This window comes from Phocoena phocoena, chromosome 6 (genome assembly GCF_963924675.1).
Source record: "Phocoena phocoena chromosome 6, mPhoPho1.1, whole genome shotgun sequence".
NCBI lineage: Eukaryota > Metazoa > Chordata > Mammalia > Artiodactyla > Phocoenidae > Phocoena > Phocoena phocoena.
This window is the reverse complement of record NC_089224.1, coordinates 70,859,306-70,884,543: the sequence shown is the minus strand read 5'-3', so window position 1 is coordinate 70,884,543 and position 25,238 is coordinate 70,859,306. Positions and strand designations below refer to the sequence as shown.

Here is a 25,238-nt window from a genome sequence, read left to right as displayed (position 1 = left end):
TAAAGTCTTAAAAAAGGGTGGGGGGGGCTTCCCTGGTGGCGCAGTGATTGAAAGTCCGCCTGCCGATGCAGGGGACATGGTTTCGTGCCCTGGTCCGGGAAGATCCCACATGCCGTGGAGCAGCTAGGCCCGTGAGCCATGGCTGCTGAGCCTGCGGTCTGGAGCCTGTGCTCCACAACAGGAAAGCCCACAACAGTAAGAGGCCTGCGTACCGCAAAAAAAAAAAAAAAAAAAAAAAAAAAAAGTGGGAGGGAGCACTTCCCTGGCGGTCCAGTGGTTAAGACTGCGCTTCCACTGCAGGGGCCGTGGGTTCGATCCCTGGTCAGGGAACTAGGCTCCCGCACATCACACAGCACGGCCAAGAAAAAAACCACTGGAGTTCAGACTAAAAAATAAATTCTACAGAGCACTTAGGAATCTTTGAGTTCAAGGTTAAACATTTAATGGCATTTTTCCTCATTTATAATGAAATATATTCCTTAATTTGTAAGCCTGGATCACAATGCATAACCTCCCTCATCACACCCTTCAAAGAAATTTCAAATAGAAAAAACTTCCTTATCTTTAAAGTGTAGAACTAAGACCAAATGATTTACTATAAAATTTTTCCAATTTTGGATTTTTAAATTTTTACTTTTACTTTTTGTGATTGTGTGAACTGTGAACAGATACATCTTTCAGGCACAAAATTTCTAGATCAACAAGTAAACTATTATGTCTTACATTCTCTTTTATGCTCTAGTTTGACCCATGGTAGATAATTGAAAATGAAATTTTAAAGATAATGAAGTTAAATTTCAGAGAAGGAAAGAAGGCAAGAACTTAACATTTATTAAATGAATAATATGACTAGCATTTTCTGTACACTACCTCTTGACATCTGCATAACGATTTTGCTTGGTAGCCAATAGTATCCTCATTTTAGAGATGAGGAAACAGGCTCAGAGAGGTTAAGTGACTTGCCTGAAGTCATTCAGCTAGTTTGTAGCCAATCCAGGACTAAAAATTCAGCTCTCCCTGAAAATGAATGTCTTTTTCTCTATGCCATAATTTGTAAAACATACTGCCTTCTGTTAGTAAAAGGGGAAGTCAGAATGTCTTGTACTATTTTGACTTTTTCTGAGAATGTCTGGCTCTATTTGAAATTTCTGAGGATGTCTAAAGTGACGATGTCTTAAGAAATCTATATTTAAAATGTTCTGTATTTCTGAATCATAGGGAATGATTCTAGTGATGATATAAACTGACATTTTGTACCTCTTGATATAAATGATATAAACAAGCATTTCAAAAATGGTCAGTTGTATATAAATCACAAACAAACAAATCTTTATATAAGTCCTTATATTTCCTTGATTTGTAGTGTCAAGCCCCTGTTTGGGAAGCAATTTGACTTCAGAATCCAAATAATATTGATCATACCTCAGTGACACCCACAACTAGCCAGAAGTAATCCTGTTTTCCTGAAATCTGAAAGATCATTGTATGCCTATTTTAGAACTACTCATTATATATATATATATATATATATATATACACAATGCAACGTGTATATATAATTTACTGTATGTATAACATATACATTAATTATATATAGAGAGAGAATACATAATAAGAAATATACATTTGGTCTCCCTCCCCTTTTCCTGGCTCACAGTTCCTAAAACTCTTGTAACCTCAGAAGTGATGTCTTTTTTGTATGCTAATGAGATGACTAACAGCTGGGGGATCCTGGAAAGCCTCAGGATGACAGCTGTTTAACCAGGGAAACAAGCCTCCCCACCTCTGGGAGGAAGGAGGGACTGGAGGTTGAGTTAATCACCTGTAACCAATGATTTAATCAATCATGCCTGTGTAATGAAGCCTCTGTAAGAAAACCTAAGGGAAAGGATTTGGGGAACTTTTGGGTTGGTGAATACATGGAGGCACTGGGAGGGCAGCACACTCAGAGAGGTGGGGACTCTTCCAGTCCTTTCCGCCACACCTTGCCCTATGCAGCTCTGTCAAACTAGTAAACATTTTCCTAAGTTCTGTGAGCCACGTTAGCAAATTATCACGCTCAAGAGGGGTCAGGGGTCATGGGTATATCTGAATCATTACCACCCAGGTGCACAGGTGACAACCTGGGCTTTTGATTGGCATATGAAGAGTGGCCAGAGGCAGTCTTGTAGGACCGAGCCCTTAACCTGTGGTATCTAGCCCTAACCCCAGGTAGAGAGTATCAGAATTTAACTAATTTATAAGACACCCGGTTGCCCTCCGGAGAGAATTGCTTGGTGGGGAAACCCACACATTGGTGTCAGAGCGTGAACAATAAAGGAAACGAAGGTTTTCCTTCTCAGCCTCCACTGAGGCCTATCCCAAGTTTAGCTAACATAAGGCGGTCCATAAGACCAAGCGGTTGAAATCGACTCACTGAAAAGGCACTTGCCTGGTGGCTGGTGCGCTGCCCGCGCTGGACGTGGAGGCCGGGGCTCCAGTCCCCCAGGGCGAGGAGCCGGCAGCCTGGGGACTCGCCCTCGTAAATGTGGCAGCAGCAGGGGTGCTCGCTACCCCGGTGGCAGAAGGCACAGCGGAGCACGCGACAAAGGTCGCGGGGAGGCTGTGTTAGAAGTGCTAAAGCGACAGCTGCGACGCCCACGCGGTACTGCACGTGGTGGTATGAGATCGCCTAGTCCAGATCTCGCGAGATGACCCGGCGCAGGCTTGGGGGCGGAGACCAGCGTGGCGAGCTCGGGGCAGCGGGTGCTGCAGAGCCCCGGGCGCTCCGGTCCAAGTAGTTGTGCTTCTGCCTGCGGGTCCCCCTCCCCGGCGGGTAGACGGCATTGGCCAGCGCAGACCCCATGCTAGTCCGGAGGGGTGAGCCCTGCGTGGAGACCCTCTGGACCGGCTGCTGAATGCTTGCGGAAAATCGCGGATTTAGAGGTACAGCTTGGTTATCACCCAGGTGGTAGCAGAGATCCGTGCACCTGGGCCTTGGGTGTGTTGCCAAAGAAATGTAGATTTCCAAAGTAAATGGAAAAATATTTGAAGGACAGGTAAGGAAATCATGGGCGCAAGAAAAGGTCCATGCAGCCGTGGGAGGTTAGAATTCAAGCACCTGTTCCATTTCTGCTGCTTCACCCCCTTGGTGAAGACGGAAATAGGCGGAAATCTGATATGCTTTCCATTTTAAAAAGAAAAGAAAAGAAAAAAAAACAAACACTTACTAAACGTGTACATAAGTGTTTATGGCTTTTCAAAATTGCCCAAAACTGGAGACAACCCAAATGTTCAGCAACAAACTGTTACATTCATGAAGTGGAATATTGCCCAGCAATTTTTAAAAAAGGAACTGTTGATACATGCAACAAATTTGGATAATCTCAAAAGCATTATGCTGAGTGAAAGAAGTTTGTCTCAAAAGATTATATATACTGTATGACTCCATTTACATGACATCCTGGAAAAGACAAAACAGGGATGGAGAACAGATCAGGGATTGACTGTAGATGGAGTGATTGGGGTGGAGTAGGGGGAGGGTGTGACTAAAAAGAGATAGCACATAAAGTTATCTGGGGTGACGGAACTGTTCTGTATCCTGATTATGGTGGTTATACAAATATATACACGTGTTGAAATTCATAGAACTCTACATAGAAAAGGGGAAAAAATCAATTTTACAGTATAACTTTTTTTTTAAAGCACACTTACTCTATGCCAGGCGCTATGTTATCTGAGGCAAAAACAATGAGCTCAATGAGATAAGGAGCGAATATAAACACAAAGTAACTATGGCACAAAAATATTTGATATATGATAACTGAAAAGTAAAAACAGCAAATGTTATAGGAAATTAAAGGAGAAAGAGATAATTTCCAGCTTAACTGAACAGAAAATGTTTCAGAGCAGAGGTTGCCTTGGATTTCAGTTTCAAGAGCAAGAGAGGACAGAGGATCATTCCCTATGGAAAATGGTCAATTAAATAATTATGTCAATAGTGTGCAGGAAGGAACGGAACAGAAAGTGCCTGAGTGCAGAAAGTGAGTCTGGTTAGATGGCAAGGAATTTGGGGAGAGCCTGAGCTGGGGTGCTGGCCATATAGCACAGCAAGCCTTTCTAGGCAGCTAGACCCACACCTGCAAGGTACCCTGGAGACCATGTATAAGGTTTGCCTGGTCCACATTTTAATTTTATTCCCACCAGTTGAGTTTTTTGCCTCATTTACAAATGTGGGGCACATCTTCATCTTCCTTGCTGCAACTTTGGCTCTTCCTAATTACAATTATACTGTCTCTTAACTGCAGTTTGTCCTCAAATCGCCAAGGACATCCCTTTCCAGCTTATTTTATTTACCAGCAACCTCTACTCAGATGCTACCCCCAAAACAGGGTCACAAACTCCTCCTTGAGAATCCAGGCAGTAGTAGTGGAAATGGAAAGGAAAGCACAGATTGAGAGACATCATTTTGGAGTTAGGATTGACAAGGGTTGTAAATTGGATGTAAGGGATAAAGGAACAGGGAAGAAAGAACAAATACAGGTTTTAAAGTTCTAAAAGGAGGAAATGTAGATAGTGATAATTTTATTATTATCCAACAATTGCATTTAAATATTAGTTTGCTTTAATCAATATTTTAAAATGAAACCAATCTTTCTTCATTAAAAAAATACATGCAGGGCAATAAAAAAATGTTCGAGAACAGGCCATTCCAACTTCAAATTAAAACCTTAAAAGTATTTTAAGCAACAGCATGATGTAATCCAATTTTTAAAAAAATCAAATAATAGACAATTCCTCAGATCACAATTAAAAACTCCTTACTGGTGTGGAGATGAGAGAATTTTCATGGATTTTATAAAATACAGAACAAGAAAATAGTATATAATCAAAGTATTCTTTAAAAATGAGTATTGGTGACTTTTCTCACAATAAAGAAATTACGTTGAAAGAGAAATAAAAATGACATATAGAGAATAAAGTCTGTTACAGAACTTGCAGTAAAAAGGAAAATTTGATAGTACTGGATGTATATTGTTACGGTTTTAGTATTAAACCGCAATTGTATGCAGCAGAAGGGATCCACAAACTAATTTGAACACAATGAGATTTTTCCTATTGGTATGAATTTACGTGAAATCATTACTAACACAACAATAAAAAATACAGGCAAGCCATTAAAATAAGCAAGGCACATCAATGAAAACTGAGGAAGTGAAACTGGCCTTTTATTCTTACTCACTTGAAGTCATTACAAAGTTTACTGGGCTCTTGGTTCAAAGGAAACATAATAGACACAAATATTTACCTTTTTACCATGGTTTCATTCTTAGGATTCCTAGGTGGGTCTAACGACAATGCTGTTAGACAAATACTAAGTAAAACCATTCAACATATTTAGTTATTCTTCAGCTTAAAAAGGAATTCCTTAAATGCAGAAGTGTTATCAATATTTGCTGAATATTCAGCAATATTCATTGCTGAGAGATGAAACAGAGAGAAAACACAATGAACACTGATATTCTGTGATTGGACATACTCTATGGAATTGAGTCATCTTATTGTAGTAACTCAATAAGTAAAATTAGGACACAAGAGTTTCAACTCCTTTTCATCTAGGCTAGGTAATAGGGGCCAGCCACAAAACACAGATGATAAATTCAATCCTTTCAGATTTCACTTTGGCTAGCATTTCCATTTCTTCCCATACTAACCTTTTATCAGGATATAAAATTTTTTTTAAAAATTGATTCAATTAGGCCCTTCCCATTCCCCCGTGTGTGGCTAAAATGTAGTTAGAGAAAAAGAAAAGAGGACGGAGAGTCAGAGCTGAAGATAAAGAACTTGGAAAATCCTCTAGAGGAAAAAAAACGCCTAAAGTAGGAAAACAGTCTCTCACACAGCAACATGATTTAGAAAGAAACACCCATGGCAGCTATTTCGAATCCTCTGCATCTGATTCGTCCTTGGTGATCAGCTCTGCCATTAATTTACTGTTTCTAATTAAGATGTCACTTCTGGGCCTCAAGCTCCAGCTATTAAAAAGTGGAGAGGGGCCAGAAATTAGACTGAATAAATAACATCTGAGGAATGTTCAAGGACGCAATCTAAGAACAATTCTCGTACAAAAAGTTTTCTTGCTGAAATTTCCCAGTGGGGAATAAATGCTAAATAATCAGATGTAGTGGTAGTAACTGAATTCACATAACAGTACAGAAGAAACCATTACTAACTAAAAATGAAAAATGGAGAGAGAGAGAAGGCAGAGTTTCCATTTTTAAGAGGGAGAAGAAAGGCATTCACAAATTTGATACAGTATCTGTAAGTAGTGACCAAGTGGTTAAAAACGTGGAAATCGATGCAAGAGGGAGATATGGGAATATATGCATATGTATAGCTGATTCACTTTGTTATACAGCAGAAACTAACACACCATTGTAAAGCAATTATATACTCCAATAAAGATATTAAAAAAAAAAACAAAACGTGGAAATCACATGACTTATAGAAAAGCAGTATCCCCAGCACTGATGAATGCAGACCTAAAGATAAGCAAAAACCTCCCACTACACCACAGCACACTCATACTCAGCTGGGTTGAAGACCTCCAAGTGCCCTTTCATCCTGATATCCACCATCTGAACCCCAGTTCTGAGATTAAGTGCAGGGGTTCTTCATGTGTCCTGCTGCAGATCAGGGGGTATCACATGATGGAAAACTGACACAGCAACCACAGTGACTTATGCTGTAATCTGAGATTCTCAAAAATCAGATCCTTGATCGAGGTCCTCTAAAAAATTGCAGCAATGACACTTGGCATTCACACAAGGAGCCAATGTCACCTGATCCTCATTACAGGGGCATCAAGGGGCCTGGCTAGTGTCACAGTGCTCAGAAATGACAGGGCAAGGGTTACAGGCCAGGTTTCCCTGAGTCCTGGTGTCATGGTGACAAATCCTCTCTACCTGAGAGCTTTTCGGAGCTGTGGACTTCTCTGCAGCTATTTCTAGTTTCAGTCAATGACTGGCTTTGGCTGATTCTCCACACCACCCAGTACCCAAACAGGCCTCACTTCTACATCTGAAACTTCCTCTTGGAATAAGAAGGCATTTTCCTGGTAGCCCCAACAGTTCCCCTCCTGGAGTGGCAAATGATGAAATACCCAATTTAGTTCTTACACTATCACCTTCTTGTTCAAAGTTAGTGAGGATTCTACGATACTTTACTTCCAGGTGTCTTAGATTCTCTACTGTATATCATTGACACTGGGAGACCAAATTCTTGAAGCTTAGACCTTACGGGGGAAACATACAAAGCTGAAAAGCTTATCCATTTAAATAGACACATTGTTCCCATTTTGAAGGCGTATGTAAGAGCAAGATGCTAACACCAAATTAGAAATCATCCAATTCCAATTAGAAATCACCACATACCAAATATTGGACCTATGGTCTTTCTAAGCCCATCAAACCACTCCAAAGCAACAATATAAAGCTGAAGCAGTGGCAGAGACATTCTCCTCACTTGACATTTGAATTACTTTAATAATAACAACAGTAATAACCAGGTCTTTTCAAGTTACACATCTCTTCCTGTAACTCACAGAAAGTATATTTATCTTGAAAAATGCTATCACAAGTAAACACATCTAAATGACTGTAAGGAAATATCATTGTCCTCCACCCATTTTAAAAGCATTTTAGGGAATCCCACTCTTCACAATAATGATGCCTTTGAAAAACACTGTTAATACATTCTTCATCTGTACACATCTATTTGTTTTTCATGAAAACTTCCTCATTCAAGCTTATGAGTATAGCCAACATTTATTTAGCAGTTACTCAGCCAGGTACTCTCCTAAGTCATTTACATAGATCATTTTATTTAATCCTTTTAACTTTAAGCAGTAGGTACTATTACATCCTCCACTTTACAGTTAAGGAATCTGAGTGTTTTAGGTAACCTGTCCAGGTCACTCAGCAACAGGCAACAGAACCAGACTTGAATCCAGAGAATTCTACTCCAAAGGCCATACGCTTCGCCACTTCTTGAAGCATTCTTATGACTTCATATCAGAACTATGGGTAATTTAGGAAAGGTCACCATTTCTCCTTTGCTGTTTAGCCTCTTTCCTCCTTGTCTCTTCTTCCATCTTCCTTCCTGCTTCCTCTCAGTCTCTCTAACTCGCACCTTTAGATTCCCCAGTTTTCTTTTCCAGCCACAGCCAGGAACCTAGCCTCACTCCAGCTCCTAGCTGGTAACAGTGCAAGTTTAGGTGGGAGCCTGTGGGGAACAATGAGCAGATGGCCATTGGCAGAAGACGCAGCAGAACTGCCTCGGAAGCGTGAGGTTACCTGCATGTCCATGATGACCTCCCACGCTTGGGTAAGAAACATTCTCCGACCCTTCCCAGGGACGCATTTATTTTCATGGTGAGGTGGAAATATGTGAGGAGCCCTCAGACTCTCTGAGGGAAATGTTGAATTTAGCAATGCAAACTCAGAGCAAGATGAACAGCTGCTAATCTAGACTTTCCTTCTTTCACACTCAGTCTATGCATTGAGTTGGAAATGTTGGAAACTTAGGGGTACGACCTGCTTCATTAAATCATATTTCTTCAGGGTTACTGGGAACCAAAAAGTTTTGCCAAAATTTTTCTGAGGGAAAAAAAAGGAGATCCTTTATTAAAAAAAAATGCTTTTTTAGAGGGTTGGTTTAAATAACACATTCAATTACATTAGCTCAATTTATTAGATACTACATCCAAAGCTTGAGTTGGAAAAGGAGCTGGTCTCTGTCTACATATTTTTCTGGCAGCATGTGAATGGCGTCACCTGTCAGTTGCAGTAGGCAGCAGATGCATGAGCTCAGGAGTCGGCCAGACCTGCATTTCCACCTTCCAGCAGGGTAACCTTGAGCCACTTACTTCTTCAAACCTCAGCTTCTCTGTAAAAAGGTAGGGGCGTTAATGTTCGCCGCCCCGGGGTTGCTGTAAGAATCAAGTGACGTCAAGTCTATGAAAGTACCTAGCACAGAACTAGCAGAGTAGGCATTTAATAAATGGGTGTTTTATTTAATTTTATGTCATTTTAAGGGAGAAGATGTACAGACTTGTTATTAAGAAATAAGGAGACAGAAACCGTAAATTTGTGGTCTGTAATTTTTCCTTCATTTAAGAAAACTGTTCACCAAAGCTATATTTTCAGTTAAAATAGAGCAAGATCTTTTGCAATACCTCTCCCACCAAAACCGCAACTTTTAGTAATCAGACACTTCGAAGTTTGCACAATGTATGGCTATCTGTGTGTTACTGCTACACACATATTTACAACATAAAATTCACGAGAACAAACACAAAAAAGTCAACAGGGAAATGCTGATGGTCAGATGTAAATGTTAGGCTCTTGTAGCCTATCAGAAATCATCATTTACAAAGAAAAGATGAAAAATACGTGACTCACAAAAGAAAAAATATCAGTAAATCAGAAATTCTACACAATAAAGAACAGTTATGAGGAAAGTTTATATGGAAACATTATGTTTCCAACTCTGCCTAAAATGATCTCAGATTTCAGTTTTAGCATTATTTCCAGTTTGATTTTTAAGATAAAAAAAATACGGTCACCACTGCTTTGCTCAGCATTTCCCTTTGGGTAACAACATACCCAATCCTATTTTAAAAAGCAGCCAATGGGGGTGCTCACTGAAAAAACAGAAACTGACAACTGTAATGCATGGCAATCTAGCAACAAATAATTTGCAAGACACCAGTCCCAGAAAGAAACTAAAATGGGAAACTATGATAAAAACTGTTCTTTGCATGAGGTTACTGGGCCTATAGCTGGACAAGTCTCCCACTGCCCAAGGGGCTGAAAGGCATTTTCTATGTAAAGGATGCAGTGTCTGGGAAGGAGTTCAGGCCACAGTGACTGTCAGAAAGCTCGGGTTACAGCAAAACCTTCAAAGTCATTTCTAGAATATAATCAAAGCTCTCCTCTGCACAGAGTCAGAGTGGTGGCAAGTTCCTGGAACTGAATTTTTTTGCTGAGTTCAGCATTAAACAATCTCTGCAAAAGCTCAGATAAGCTAGACTGAATAAACAAGCAGCAAAGTAAATTTTCCCATGGAGTTTCAACCACAGCCAAATGCATTGTGCTGTTTCAACCAAAAAAAAACTGTGCATATACCTAAGTCTACCCTCCACTGCCAAAAAAACTATACATAGTTGGCCAACTTTCTAGAATTCTCTTAGTTTTGATAATGTTAAAAGCAATGACAGTGAGGCTTCTTTTCCTCAAATACATTATAAGTCTACAACAAGCATGTAGTATTTTCATAAAAATTATCTATATTCCTACAAACTGTGTTATCTCTACTGATGTTAAAAAAAATTGAGTGGGGCTTCCCTGGTGGCGCAGTGGTTGAGAGTCCGCCTGCCGATGCAGGGGACACGGGTTCGTGCCCTGGTCCGGGAGGATCCCACATGCCGTGGAGCGGCTGGGCCCGTGAGCCATGGCTGCTGAGCCTGCGCGTCCGGAGCCTGTGCCCCGCAACAGGAGAGGCCACAGCAGTGAGAGGCCCATGTACTGCAAAAAAAAAAAAAAATTGAGTGCTTAGTTGGCATCTATCCTGATTACCCCCGGTCCAAAGTATACAAGAGTAAAAAGTTAAGAGATTTCCAAAAGCTTATTGTTAAGGCACAAGCCCTATTATAAAAAACAAATCCTTAAAAGGTTCTGTGGGAACAGAATTTCAATGAGAATTTCATATATTCAAGTTTATGCTTATGAAGTAATAAAAATGTTTAATTAAAATTTACACATTTGTTTTGAAAATAAAATACTAATTTTAGATTTTGTGCTCATCTTTCGCTGTTACTACTTGTACAGATGTCTTTCTACTAAAATGTATTTGGGGTATTTGATAGACCTCTACCAGGCTTCTCAGGGTATCCTTTCTCAAAGCACCCACAGAGAGAAAAGCCAAAGTCACAGACAGAGGAAACTCCTCTAAAGGCAGTTATTCATTTCCTGAGCTAACCCACTTCCTTCTTCAGACATTTTCTTCTTTTCATCAATGTGTGTTTTTGAAATTAGCATCAAAGGCTTCTTGCAAAATATACTTCTGGGTCTGGGGCCTGGAATCCGGGCAAATGCCAATGGCTGTGTCATTTCTAATATCATCACTGCAGTGATACAAGATTAGAATCTCAAATGAAGTGTCACTTCAGTAGTACAGAAGGCTCCCTGCAATGTTAAACTGATGTTTTAGCAAAAGAATCCAGATCATTACGAGGTAGAGCCATGTTTAGAGAAAATAATTGTCACCAAAGTGAAAAATTGAACACTACTCCATTATGAAAAATTACAGCAGCTTCCATAATAAGGAAATCAATTTTTTAATCTTTTAAACCTTAAGCAAACTTTAATGAGTTGCTGGGTTTCTTCATATTAAGGCCAACATTGGAGAGAAAATTGAAAGTCTCATAATTATTAAAGTTTATATCTTTTATTAGAAATGTATCTCCTTAATGACTGTTGTCTTCACTTTAATCAAAGCAGATATAGAAGGCTGAACAGAAGTTTGGCTACTATGCCAGCTGGATCCCCCAAGACACTGAGAATCTCCCGACCTCCACACAATTTCCGTCCCAGACCCCCTAAAGAACGGGAGGGGCTTAGGGAACCCTACTTTGTCATGTACCATCAATAAAATACACTCTATCCAGAAAAAAAAAAAAAAGGAAAGAAAATTTGGCTACTATGATTCTTCTGTGCTAATAATACAAAATGTTATTTAAAAAATCAAATCAGTCTTTACCTAAATATAAATATAAAAAGCTTTATTTACCAGCAAAGAGTGATACCACAAAACAAAGGAAATAAAGTCTCTTAAAATGTTTATTTTTGTCAGAATAGCTGACGATTTTCTATTAAGTCTTTCAGTTTATTATTATAAGCATTCCCCCCTTGAAAAATCCATTCAAAATATCTCAATCCTTGAGGTAAAGAACTTTAAAAAAAAAAAAAAAATCCCGATTTTTTTAAAGAAAAAAATTCTTAAAATTCTTTTAAGCTTGATAAATAGAAATAATCTCTTCTTGTTCTACTCTGGTGAACAAAAATGTACTTTATACAGCAAAATATCCAGTCACTTATTGGCAAACTAAAGGTGAGACCTATTCATTTACATGTTTTATTCAAACAGTGCAATACTGCCACGTTCATATAGACTTTTTTCTCTCTTTTTTTACAGTTACCAACACTCTTCTGGCAAAGACAAGGTTTTGAAATGGCAAAAGCAACACAAGTTTTAGATCTCAAAGCTCTGGAAAGGAATTAATCTGAGTCTTCATCATCAAGATAGTCCTCGGCATTGCTTAATGTTCGGACTGCATCTAAAAGGAATGGGGGAAAAGCAAAACAGAGAAATTACAAATGGCTCAGATTTTGTTTTCACTTTCAAAGCTCCTGACAATTCAAAGCACTGTAATCTTCCCTCAGACCTACGGGTTGTATTTTCTCCAAGGATATTTTTCTACTTTTGCTTTCCAGTCTAACTGATTAGTTTCAGTTGCCACAGAGGCTGACCATTTGTCTGCATTGTTACCTAGACATGCAGAAAAGTAAAGCACATGGTGCTGAGGTACCATTCGTCTATCTAATACGACAGCTGCATGCACCATGACCAATGTGGAACACACCAGAAGCCCGTCCACCCTGACAACTGTGCATCCAACCTCCTTTCCCAATGACAAGTGCACAGGTGGCTTCAGTCAGTCGACAACCTGTGGCCTTACCTGAGGGCAAGGTCACTGGGTAGAAAGATAACTAATGAGGGGGGGAAAAGGAAAAGAAAAAGAAAGAGAATGAAAACACAAAAGCTTCAGTTTCATTTTAGAAAACATTGATAAAGTATACTCAGAAGCAAAAGAAACTGAATTGAAAAATAAAAGTTTTAAAATAGAAAGAGCTGAACCCCATCAAATGTTAAGTCAACCTTAAACAGAGTTCAAAAGGAAGACATCTGATCTTTAACTGTTCACCTGTCCAGTCAAATTCAAACTGTCTAGTCAAATTCCTATAGCAACAGGTTACACGAGGTATAGTTTTAAGGGGAAAACTGAAATGCAAGTATAAGCACATTGTTAGAGCTCGATAAATGTATGTTATATATAGCACCCAGAACATGGTCTCTAAATACTATAAGCCCATGCTCATTGGAGATATGACTGATTCCAAGTCTGGGGAAGAAACTGTAAAAGAGAGACCTGAAACCTCTTGTTATGCCATAAAACAAGGATCCTAGCAAAGATAGCATCATTTTAAAAGGGCTCAGGATCCAACCAGAAGAGGCCTCCACTAGCCAAAGATAGGCTACCAGTAAGGAAACTATGCTGGATTAAAACACAGCAAATATTTTAACACACACCAAAGAAAATTCATTGGCCCCCTTCGAAAAATAACAGGGAACCAGCAGGTTATTTTGAAAACTCTTAAAAGGTAAATAAAAATCAAGGCTTTATTCTGCCCCTGATATACAAACTATTGCTCAAGTAACCAAAGAGTTGATAAGGGGAAATTTTTCTTTATAGAATGTTCCAACTAATAACCAAGAAAGGAGTGACAAAATTAGAATATCACCATTTTGCAACCATTAGTGAAATAATGAATCTAGACAATGATCATCCATGGATGCTAACATTGCAGGACAAGTGACAAACAGATACTATGCGCCTCTGATAGAAGAACACAATTTTCTTTATGAAATATTCTTCCCTCTATCCCTAAGATAGATAGATAGATAGATAGATGATAGATAGAATCCAAATCTAATCAAACCTCTAGATGTAACACCAATTGACAAAAATACAGAGGACAGAGGAGCATGACAACACCATGGGAATGCATGCATGCAATGTCTACACTGGGAAATTCAGGGAAATTGGCCCAGTTTCTTTAACAAATAAACTGCAAGGCTAAACAAAGAGGAAAAGGAGAGGGAAAGGAAACATTAATTGAAAAACAAAGAAACAAGAGACATAGCTATCAGTTTGGACCCTACTTAAAAAAACATAAATAAATAAACAAAGAATAAAAAACATGTAAGAGAAAATGGTAAATTTAGACCATCACAAGATGTTTGATGATACTGTAGTTTTTTTTAAGTCTTCATAGGTTTAGAAAAATGATTATTGAAAGAAAAAGGAAGGGGCAGGGGAGAGGGTAGGGATATAGAAACCGATTTATCTTATACAAGAGAGAAAGAAAGGTAAAAGAACAAGTGGCTTTACGCGGAACAGAGGTGGCCTTCAACGACTTCAGCTTCCAAACTATTAGAAGTCTCTGGGTTGACTGTACTCTTCTCCATTCTCCTTAAGAGGAGTTCTGGAGACCTGGGAGGAAGGTATTTTGTTCTGTTCCATACACACCCACAAACTTCAGGACTGGCCATGAACTTGGTAAAAGTAGCCTTTTAAGCTAAAGACAAAAAGACAAATAGCAAAGCTCTTCCCCTTTCTACTTTGCTACTACAAACCTGTGTTTTTCAATATTGGAGATATTCCTTGTCCTTCAATGGTTACTTTGGCACTTTGCTTTAAGCAAGAGGAAGATGACTGGCCACGGTGCAAATTCTGACCAAACAGAAAGTGAGAGCCAGGCAAATAAACTTCTCCTTCCTTCCTTCTGTGGACTGCTCTGAGGCACAGTTTCTCTGGAAACTTCTCATATGGCCAAGTGCTGATAATGAGCGGTATCTTCATAGCCCGTCTTGGGGCATGACTATCATGGTAATGTATCCCCTAGTAGTGCTTCTCAGCCTCCCCTACCTCACTTCCATTTTTTTTCTCAATCTCACTGCCCTGGATTTACATGTTCCAAAGCACCAGAACTTAGATAGACAAACAAACAAATAAATAAACAAATGGTGGAGGGATAAACACAATAACATGTAAAATCTCATAGACGTGTTACGTGAAAGAAGTTAGACACCAAAAAGCACACACTGTTTGATCCCATTTATATCAAGTTTGAAAACAGGCAAAACTAATCTATGGTGAGAGAAGCAGAGGATTCTGAGGGAGGCTTCTGTTGTGCGGGAAGTGTCCTCTATCATCTGGGTTATGGTTAATAAGTTTAAGCACAGTGGGAATCCCCTGGCGGTCTAGTGGTTAGGACCCTGCACTTCCACTGCAGGGGGCCCAGGTTCAATCCCTGGTTGGGGAACTAAGATCCTGCATGCCGTGTGGCACAGCCGGAAAAAAAAAAAAAAGGTTAATTTCAGTGTAGATTAAATCAGGTTAATGAATTTTAAAAAAAGTATAAGCACAGTAAAAAAAAAAATCATCAAGATGTACACTTAAGATTTATGTACTTTACTTAATGTAAATTATACCCTAGTTTTTAAAAATTGGAAAAAGAACTGAAAGGTTCAATCCTCAAGTATGGCTTGACCCCACCCTGTATCCTAAAGTTACCCTTCACGGTTACTGTAACATGTAAATTATTTTGTCCCTATAAGAAATTCAAGATGTGGTGGGTTTTTTTGGGGGTTTTTTTGTTGTTTTTTTTTTTTTTGCGGTACGCGGGCCTCTCACTGTTATGGCCTCTTCCGTTGCGGAGCACAGGCTCCGGACGCGCAGGCTCAGTGGCCATGGCTCACGGGCCCAGCCGCTCCGCGGCATGTGGGATGTTCCTGGACTGGGGCACAAACCCGTGTCCCCTGCATCGGCAGGCGGACCCTCAACCACTGCGCCACCAGGGAAGCCCTCAAGATGTGCTTTTAAAAGTGGACCACGATGTCAGAATATACCTCTTCTGGCTTAGAACTCATGCTGGCAATCTGCTATATGGCCAAATATTCAAACTCTCATTCCAACGAGGATCAAAATACAAATTAAAAATTTTTAAACTGGATAATTGGGCAAATGAAGAAAAAGAAAACAGAGAAAAAGGTAACATGAAAAATGAAATACGAAGATTCATTTCTTGGTTCTGTGTGCCAGGCCCCAAGATTAATTACCTCATTACTGAAATCAGTAGAGCACAAATTTAGGAAGGTAAACTAAAGAAACTTGGAGTAAACAGAGAAACAGAACACCAACATCCCTGCCCTTTTCTACAAAGACTACAGAAAAATGAGGAGAAAAAGAGAAAAGTTTGCCACCTGCCTTTTCCAGCTCCAGCTGTTCATGTGGAGGCTTCTGGGTGTAGCTCTCTGGGGTCTGAGCAGGTGTGATATTTTCATTGTCTGTCACCATCAACCTCATAGTGTGCATGAGACTCTGATAACCGTTAGCTCATAAGAAACCTTACTCCTCAGTCAGGATGTTTTGGAGGTGCCCATATAGCGGCAGGAAGTCAGTGGCAGAGAAAGGAAATTAGGTCATAGTCCTTCTTCCTGACCCAACCAAGGCAGCAGGGCGTGAGAGGTCCACCTCAAGTAAAAGTGTTTCTCCCACATGGCTGCAAATACGGCTTCTCAGTCAAAATGTAGCTAGGGAGCACCACTCAGCTGGTGAACACTTTCTCACTCATTTGGTAGAACCTATACACATCTATGCATGAGTAATTACTTTAAAGAAAGACTTGCTCTGCCAGCAAACATTCATGGCTTAAATAATTAAGAAGTCCCTAACTGCTTAATAGTTTACATTATACCTGAACTGAGGTTAAATAAGAATCTGGAACAAACACTTATCTGAAATAAGGGACAAACGGAACAATGGATTTGTGAGAATTATGATGGGAATTTGATGATAGGTAAGGAAGATGATTCTGGGAAGTTCCCTTGGTAAGCCACGAAGAGAGGGGGGCTGTTTGCTTTCTTTAATTGACTAAAGCAGGAAACCAGGGGACTGATATACTTTGCTGCTTATGCTAGAAATGGAATATGGGACAGCATAATATTGACTTTTCTCATAAATCAAGGGATACCTGAAGGAGAAATAAGTTTTCCAAGGGTTCAAACATTAATGGGAATTTGATTCAAATGATAGAAACAGAAATGAGCATCTCATTACCCAAGTTGGAGAACTCTGAAAATGATAATACCCTAAGGATAAAATGAAAACACGTGCACTTAGCCTCTATAATGGAAATTTCTAAAAAGTTGTCTTGGTGATTCTCCACCAACATGAACCAGTCTAAACCTCAGACTCTAAAGCAATACTAAAAAGTCCAGAATGATGAGTAGCAATGCAAAGACTTGCAAAAGGTGAATCCTCCATTATACTAGTTCCTTTCTAGAAAACGGCAGTAAAAATGTATCCATTACAGGCTTATACTTCAAAGTGGAATTAAAGTGCCAAACATGAGATAATTAAGTAGAGTAAGGCTTGAGAAGTGAGAAAAAAGAGATCAAATGTTCCCTCCAACCAAGCATCTTCCACCTTTCTTTTTTTCTACCTCTCTGGGTTTCTCATGAGCCAGGAGGCTGATGATAAATGAAAGAGGGATGGAGGAGAGGTGGATGGGAAGAAGAGTTCACACCCTGCCACTCCCAGTACTCCTTTCTGGAATCACCATGTTAGAATGAATCTAGGCGAGCACATTCAGCAGGCTATATACTGAGAAGTCAAATCTCTGAAGCCAATCTCTGAAGAGTAATTATGAACAGTGCAAATGTGTTTAACACCTCTTCTTTCCTTTAACACCTTTTCAAAACCACCACACAAACTCTTCATTTTTATAGAATTGCATGTGAACTTTTCAAACCTCTTCTCCCACATCAATAGATATTATCTTTAAGAATATACACTCTATCTTTAGACTTCCCTGGTGGCGCAGTGGTTAAGAATCCACCTGCCAGTGCAGGGGACACGGGTTCGATCCCCGGTCTGGGAAGATCCCACATGCCGCGGAGCGACTAAGCCCGTGCGCCACAACTAGTGAGCCTGCACTCTACAGCCCGCGAGCCACCAACTACTGAGCCTGTGTACCACAACTACTGAAGCCCACGCATCTAGAGCCCATGCTCCACAACAAGAGAAGCCACCGCAATGAGAAGCCCATGCACCGCAATGAAGAGCAGCCCCCACTCGCCACAACTAGAGAAAGCTTGTGCGCAGCAACGAAGACCCAACACAGCCAAAAATAAATTAATTAAAGAAAAAGAATATACACTCTTATCTTTAAAAAACCACGCATAGAACTGTGAAGAGATACCGATACATTTACAAAGTCTAGAATAATTTTGATGACAAAATTTTGATTACAAATAATTTTGATACCCTCATTTAAAATAGAAACAAAATATAATCATAAAGCTCTTGAATGCATAATTTAAAAAATATTTAGTGATAACCACTCATAAAAACAAATCTGAAATGAGAATATGGAAACAATGGTTCTCTGATAAGGACTGTAATGGAAAGCAAAGTAATTAGAACTTGATTGCAAGGAATAAAAGAAACATACTAATCATAGCAGAAAATCTATGTCTCTTCAAATTTGTTTGCATCAAGGTATTCTTCCATGTTGAAGTTCTGATTCAGACCAAGGATATAAAATCTAACTTTAGAATCACCTGAAGAATTTACCAAGAAAAAATTTTCCCTAATATTAAATCGATAACTCTTAGTCATGATGGCATCAGGAGGAAGAAGGATTTAAATCAAGTACCTGTTCCCTGTTTCTTTTTCAGGAGAGATGCACAGGCAGCATTAGTAGCCATGTCCAGGGCCAGCTTCTTCTCATTGTTTCTTAAGTCTGTTCTAGCACCTTCCCCAACACAAGAAAGTAAATTAGGTGTTTTGAAGACTCTATAGTAGCAGCCAAACCTTTTTTTTTTTTTTTTTAGTTTCTTTTTTCTCTTTTTCTTTTCTTTCTTCCAGTTATATTGAGATATAATTGACACACAGCGCTGTATAAGTTTAAGGTGTACAGATAATGATTTGACTTACGAACATCATGAAATGATTATCACAGTAAGTACTAGTAAACATCCATCATCCCATATAGATACAAAATTAAAAGAATATAAAAATTTTTTTTTCCTTGTAATGAGAACTCTTAGGATTCACTCTCTTAACAACTTTCTTATATAACAAACAGTAGTGTTAATTATATAGCAGCCAATCCTCTTTCCATCAAAACTAATCACTTTTGGCAGAACTGGCTAGAGAACCATTCTGGCCCCGAACTAGGCTCTTTCCAAACAGTAAAACTTTCTCAAAACAGTAATAGCATATTTGGCAGCTTTAATCAGGGAGCTTATTGCTGCACCTGTAATAATTATACACAATTAAAATATAGCCTTCCTTTCGAGTCCCTATAGAATTGCATGTGAACTTTTCAGTGAGGAGTTGACTGTCCCTGTGGACAGTAAATCAGTTAGACTCAACGTGCCTTGGCACGAGTTTTTGGAGATTAAATTCAATACACCCTTTGCCTCTTCTTTTCAAGAAGGTCTTTAGAAAAGACCATGTAAGTTGAGCTTGAGGAGATTAATATTTATCTTAAGTATACTCTCATGCTTATTAGCAGAATTAATAACACTAAAATCTAGAGGCAATCCATTGTTCCCACAGCCCATCGTCTACTCCCTTTTTTCCTTGTCTTTATTATGTGATAAATTACATCAGAATTCATAAATCTTTCTCATTGTCAAAGATTCAAAAATACAGATGTATGCTGAACAAAAGCTTATGTCTCATTTCAGCCTTCAACTAACCCCTTCCTTCCCCATCTTCTACCTTCCCCAGAGGTGACCATTCCCAACAAGTGGGCATCAGTTCCCATCTCCCTTATGTGCAAGAATGCATTCACAGACATATGTGGACATATACACAAAATCATACTCCATGTATTAGTCTGTAACTTGATTTTTTTTTTTGCCAATGATATTTTCCTTTTTTTTTAGTTGATGTACAATATTTATAAGTTTCAGGTATATAACATAGGGGTTCACAATTTTTAAAGGTTATATTTCATTTATAATTGTCACAAAATATTGGCTATATTCCCTGTGTTGTACCATGTATCCTTGTAGCTTATTTATTTTATACACAGTAGTTTGTACCTCTTAATCCCCTACCCCTATCTTACCCCTTTCCCTCCCTCTCCTCCCTGGTAACCACTGGTTTTGATTTTTTTAACTTAATAATATATCATTGTATTCATTCCTTAGTAGTACACATACTCATAACCCAATCTATTTAAATATTTATAATTATTCCATTTTGTGGGTATTCCAAAATTTATTTAACCACTCCTCTACTGAGGGGTGTTTAGGCTTTTCCTAATTTTCATTATCACAAACAATGCTGCCATGAACCTCCTTGAACAACATCTTTGTTTATATGCATTTCTGAAGGACGGTTTCCTAGAAGTGGTGCTGAAATGTAAGGATATGTATGTTTTCATTCTGCTAGCTACTGTTAGACTGCCTGCCAAGAAGGCTTACCAATTTACACTTTCTGCCACAGTGTTTGAGAGTGCCATTTTCTCTATAACCACATGCTCTTCAGTAAACAAAATATAAATGTCCTAAGGCTCAAAGGCACAAAAATACTGTCAAGAAAACAATAATATGTTTAATTAGGAATACGGTGACCATGTGTGAAAATCTCTCATGAACAGATTTAGATATCCACAGCTGGGGTTATAGGGAAAACCTCATTCTCTCACTGTACTACAGGTCAAAAATCCTGCAGGTTCATAGTTATGTGACTAATCATACTTTACTTTACACTTGAGAACTCACATACATGATTTCTGTCAGGACGGGAAATGTTCAGAGGCAGGATGCTAGAGAAGAAACTCAACCATTTCCTGTGTCCCTCTCAACCAGCACTGCCCAGCAGAAAATTATGTGAGCCATAGATGTAATTTAAATTTTTCTAGTGGCTACATTTTCAAAATGTGAAATTCATTTTAATAATATATTTCATTTAACCCAGTATATCCAAAGTGTTATCACTTCATCATGTAACCAATATGAAAATTACTGTGATACTTCACTCTTTTTGTTTCTACTAAGTATTCAAAATCTGGTATTCATTTTACGCTTACAGCACATCTCAATTCAGACTAGCCTCATTTCAAGGGCTCAGTAGCACGTGTGGTTAGTGGCTGCCATAGCAGACAGTGCAGATGTTGGCATACCTCTGGGGGGCTCTACAGTGGTCCTCAAGGTGTCTGATCTTTTGCACCTGAAGTTTACATCATCAACATCCTTTAAATCAAAAACATTTCCTCTCATATAACCCACAACATTGCTCCAAGGATCCCTAATGATACTGCATCCATGTGACAGGTAGGCAGGGGATTCAAGCATCCTATATTACAGTCTTCTAGACCAGGGTGCAGTACGGGGTGATATCCCTGGCCTTCTATAAGGGTTAACTAATATTTGTGGGACAAACGGATGAATGGATGGTGAGTCCATAATTTCACTGCTGCTTCTGACTTGTGTAAAAACAGGGAATCAACGTATCTTCTTATTTTCTGTACATCTAGCATCTGCTCAGCTCAAAGCAGGACATCACAGCCACAGCATTCTTTCTTATCTATCAAGCTTTCCTGTGAGAACAGGGGCCTCAGCAACTTTACCCATACAGCTTTCTTAGAGAGATCTCCTCTGTATGTGTGCATGCACGTGTGTGCACACATACACACACACACACACACACACACACACACACACACACCCCTTCTTTCTGAGGCCCTTTAATCCTGCAGAAATGTACAATAAGTTCTTACTAAGGGTAATATATGTGATTTTAAAGCTTACCAAGCTTTTGAGTTAAAATTAAAAACTTACACAAATCACCTCAATTTTATCTTATCATAACAACTCTGTGATGCAGACAGAGTAGAGACCAAAATTCCAGTTTTAAAATAAGAAGCCTATTATTTTCCCTACTATTTCAAGTGGTAAAAGTGGACGTAGCCTATTTTTCAGGGTAAGCAAAGACCAGAAAAACTAAGCACACTTTACCTTTTGCCAGAAGCAACTGGACAATATCTGCATAACCCTTCCAGGCAGCAGCATGCAAAGCTGTGTCTCCCAACTTGTTCTATGGTGATATAACAAGAGAAAGCAGCATTTTAAAAAGAGAGTGTGGGGCTTCCCTGGTGGCGCAGTGGTTGAGAGTCCGCCTGCCGATGCAGGGGACACGGGTTCGTGCCCTGGTCCGGGAAGATCCCACATGCTGTGGAGGGGCTAGGCCCGTTAGCTATAGCCGCTGAGCCTGCGCGTCCAGAGCCTGTGCTCCGCAACAGGAGAGGCCACAACAGTGAGAGGCCAGCGTACCGCAAAAAAAAATAAATAAATAAATAAAAAGAGAGTGTGGATTGAAACCGCACATGAATTTAGGTTTACTCTAACCTAAGTAAATCTAAAATGAGAACGAAGTTATAAAATCATATAAAATTCCAAAGAGGGAAAGGAGACTCAAAAGATGAGAGGTGAGTCATTTGGGGAAAGGGAATGGGATGGAAGAGGAGAAACTGACTCGGCAGATCACAAGTGGAAGTGCAGATGCCTGCAGAGGGAGACGCCAGGAGGAAACAAGCAGATTTGTCTCTGCAGAAACCAGCATGAATTAGGAACTGGAGATGCCTGGAGACACGGGAACAGGAATGAGGCACGGGAGTGAAACCAAGAGTACTGGGTGAAAGTGTTTCTCAGGAGTAATTAGAACCCCAGAACCCCAGATCACCTTCCTTTCTCCCTGCTGCCAGATGACCCAGTACAGATGGTAGAATTACCCTGTTGAGAAATTAACCAGATAGCTTCCAAGCTCATGGAACTTGCAGGCACAAGAGAAGGTGGCAATTAGGCTAGGAACTAAAAGCAGGGGGCTAGCTGAAAAACCTGCAAACTGAGCAGTAAGACCCCTCTCCCAGCTGCCTTTACCTACCCCAGTGCCCCAGTGTGTACAGTCTAGCATCTACGCCCAAGGAGGAGGCTGGAGAATACTTCTCTGGGAGAGCTGAACAGTCCCAATGTGGGGGAGGAAGGGAATATTTTAACTGGCATCTGGGTATAAGCCAGCAGAACATCCAGGACCTCACCACTTCACCCTACGGAGGAAACCACCAGTCAATAAGCCCCACAAGCACACAGAGCTTTCAGTCACACTCAAACATGAATGGACAGACAAAGGTACTGTATATTTGAGGACAGCCTCCAATATCCGAAGAAAGGTCAAAACAAAGCTAATGGATCTCAGAGGAAAAAGACACAGTGTAGTGAATAGCAGAAAATGTTTTAAAATATGTATATAATTAATATATCAGAGATATAATATGACATTATGTTAGGAAATGAGAAAAAGATGCTATGTAAAAGTAAAAATAAGAGTAAAAGGAGGAGCTTGTGGTAGAAAGAATTCTAAGACAGCCCTCAAGCTCCCTGCCCCCTGGGATACAGCTCCCTGTATAATTTCCTCCCCTTGAGAGTGGATGAGACCAGTGAATATAACAGGATATCATGCCCATATTTTCTAATCAGTTGCTCTTTACCCTGGGCGGACCTGACCTAGTCAGGTGGGCCCTTATAAGGAAAGGCATAGCACCAGCAACACAATCTCCTGCTGGCCTTGAGGAAGAAAGCAAACAGCCATGTTGTGAACTGTCCATCAGGAGGGGTGGTCTCTAAAAGTTGAGGGCCTCAGTACCATAGGTGCAAGGAACACAATTCTCCCAGCAACATGAATGAATTTGGAATAGGACTCGAGCTCCAGATGAGAACCCCACTCCAGCCAATACTTTGATTCCCACCTGTGAGACCCTGAGCAGGAAACCCAGCTATGCCACCCAGAATTCTCACCTACAGAAAGCATAAGGTAAATGGGTATATTTTAAGCTGCTAAATACGTGGCAATTTGTCACACAGCAACAGAGCTCTAATACAGTGCTCTGGGGAATTAAAAAGGCGACCAAAATAAAGCACAAAGATGAGAAAACCTCTGAGGAAAACTAAGAAAATCAGAGGCTCAATCTGAGAGGTCCCACATAGCTACTAATGGGCACTCCAGAACCAAAGAGCAAAGGAAACAGATAAAAATATATAAGACATAATACAAGATATTTTTCCAGGCTGAAAGAGTTCACTACCATTTTCAGGCAAAAACCCATTCTAAAAGCACATCATTGTGAAAGTTTGGAATACCACGGATAGAGTAAAATTCTAATCATGAGAAAACGCAGGGAATTTCCTGGCCGCCCAGTGGTTAGGACTCTGCGCTTTCACTGCTGAGGGCCCAGGAGCCTGGGTTCAATCCCTGGTCAGGGAACTAAGATCCTATAAGCCTCGCAGCACGGCCAAATAAAAAAGGGAAAAAGCAGTTAACACACAAAGAATGGGACTCAAAAAGGCAATAAACCTCTCAAAAGCAGCCCTGGAAACTAGAATACCAAGGAGCCATGCCTGCAAAATTCTGAGGGAAGTCATTTTCAACCCAGAATTCTATCAGCCAAATAGTCAAGCCCAAGCTCCCCTTTCTCAGGAATTTACTTGAAGGTATTCTTCAACAAATAGAAGACAGAGGATCCAAAAAAGTGAGGACACAACACAGGAGAGAGGTGAAGCGTTTCCTAGGAAGACAGCAAAGGGCAGTAGAGACCAAGTTGCTCCGATCAGAGAATGAAGATGGAAGGCTTCAGTATGATTCCAGGAAGAAAAAACAGAGAGCAATTATCTTATACAATTTAGAAAAGTATATCAAGAGAGTATAAAACAGTGTAGAGGTCTTTGTGAAATACAAAAAAAAAAAAAAAGCACTAAATAAAAGTCGATAAATACAGAAACAAAAAAGTTACACAAGCAGTGAATGATATTTAAATAGCCATAATACCATAAGCATTATATAGTAATATAACCAAGAACTATGCTATGTATGATACATTAGGAGGACCGAAGGAGGAAAGATTGGGCACTGGGTGCTGCAAGATGACAGCTGGGCGGTTGACAAGCGTAAACCTTCACCTACCAGATAGGATACCAAAATACTTTATGAAGATGATGAATTATGAGACAGCTCCACAAGCATATTCCTTAGTAACATGAAGGTAAAAGGAAAGCACTAAAAGCTGAAAGTGATATACGAGGAGGAGTATGGCAGGAATTTGGGGCTTTATGCAATTTGGACTTTAATGTAATCATAATTTTTTAACTATGTGCCTGTTGTATTTTGATTAAAAGTTTCATGAAAAATAATAAATGGGAAAAGGTGAGTTCCAAGACACCAAGATTGGATTTTACACACACATAAGCTGTACCAGGAGAACAAGGTAGGTGGGTTAAATGAC

The 25,238-nt window shown here is 39.6% G+C and overlaps 1 protein-coding gene across 1 annotated transcript in view; it reads right to left on the bottom strand.

Annotated features, from left to right (window-relative positions):
* Nucleotides 1–11,861: 11,861 nt before the first annotated feature.
* OSTF1 (osteoclast stimulating factor 1) overlaps nucleotides 11,862–25,238 on the bottom strand; it is a 49,150-nt gene continuing 35,773 nt past the window's right edge. Inside the window, exons 8-10 of the mRNA XM_065878546.1 lie at nucleotides 21,922–22,000; nucleotides 18,603–18,701; nucleotides 11,862–12,376 (exon numbers count right to left, since the gene is read on the bottom strand). Of these exons, the coding sequence (XP_065734618.1) occupies nucleotides 12,318–12,376; nucleotides 18,603–18,701; nucleotides 21,922–22,000 (237 nt within the window). The 3' untranslated portion in view covers nucleotides 11,862–12,317. The remainder of the gene's footprint in view (nucleotides 12,377–18,602; nucleotides 18,702–21,921; nucleotides 22,001–25,238) is intronic.